Source organism: Merops nubicus, unplaced genomic scaffold, assembly GCF_000691845.1.
Source record: "Merops nubicus isolate BGI_N331 unplaced genomic scaffold, ASM69184v1 scaffold43391, whole genome shotgun sequence".
NCBI lineage: Eukaryota > Metazoa > Chordata > Aves > Coraciiformes > Meropidae > Merops > Merops nubicus.
The window spans coordinates 1-579 of NW_008591041.1; the positions used below are offsets into that span (position 1 = coordinate 1).

The 579-nt window shown below is 55.1% G+C and overlaps 1 protein-coding gene across 1 annotated transcript; it reads left to right on the forward strand.

The window, feature by feature from the left end:
- Positions 1–7: 7 nt before the first annotated feature.
- Positions 8–379, forward strand: LOC103782357 (homeobox protein DLX-5-like; the record flags this gene model as incomplete). Its single annotated transcript, XM_008950126.1, has 1 exon — positions 8–379. A coding segment is annotated over one exon (372 nt), but the record flags the coding sequence as incomplete, so codon positions are not given.
- Between the last annotated feature and the right edge of the window lie 200 nt (positions 380–579).

A 579-nucleotide genomic window follows, 5' to 3' on the forward strand; every position in this document is an offset into this window, starting at 1 on the left:
ATTTGACAGAAGGGTCCCCACCATCAGATCCGGCGACTTCCAGGCTCCTTTCCAGACGGCCGCAGCCATGCACCACCCGTCCCAGGAATCTCCCACTTTACCCGAGTCCTCTGCTACGGATTCCGACTACTACAGCCCGGCGGGGGGAGCCCCGCACGGCTACTGCTCGCCTACTTCGGCTTCCTACGGCAAAGCGCTCAACCCTTACCAGTATCAGTACCACGGCATGAACGGATCTGCTGGGAACTATCCTCCCAAAACCTATGCAGACTACAGCTACGCCAGCCCCTACCACCAGTACAGCGGGGCTTACAACCGAGTACAGAGATCTGCCAGCCAGCCAGGTGATGTTGGGGGGACCTTCTGCGGCGGCGGGTAGGCTGGGGGAGCGCGCCCCGGCAGATCTCTGCCCGGTGGACCGCGGGGATGTGGCTTTCCCTGAACCACGGCGAGAAGTGGGAAAAAAAAAAATAATGAAGAAATGAAAAGAAAAAAAATAAAGGAGAAAAAAAAATTAGAAAGCTGGTCTAGTTTTCCTGACCAACCTGCATGATCTGAAACACAAATATTAGGACTAGT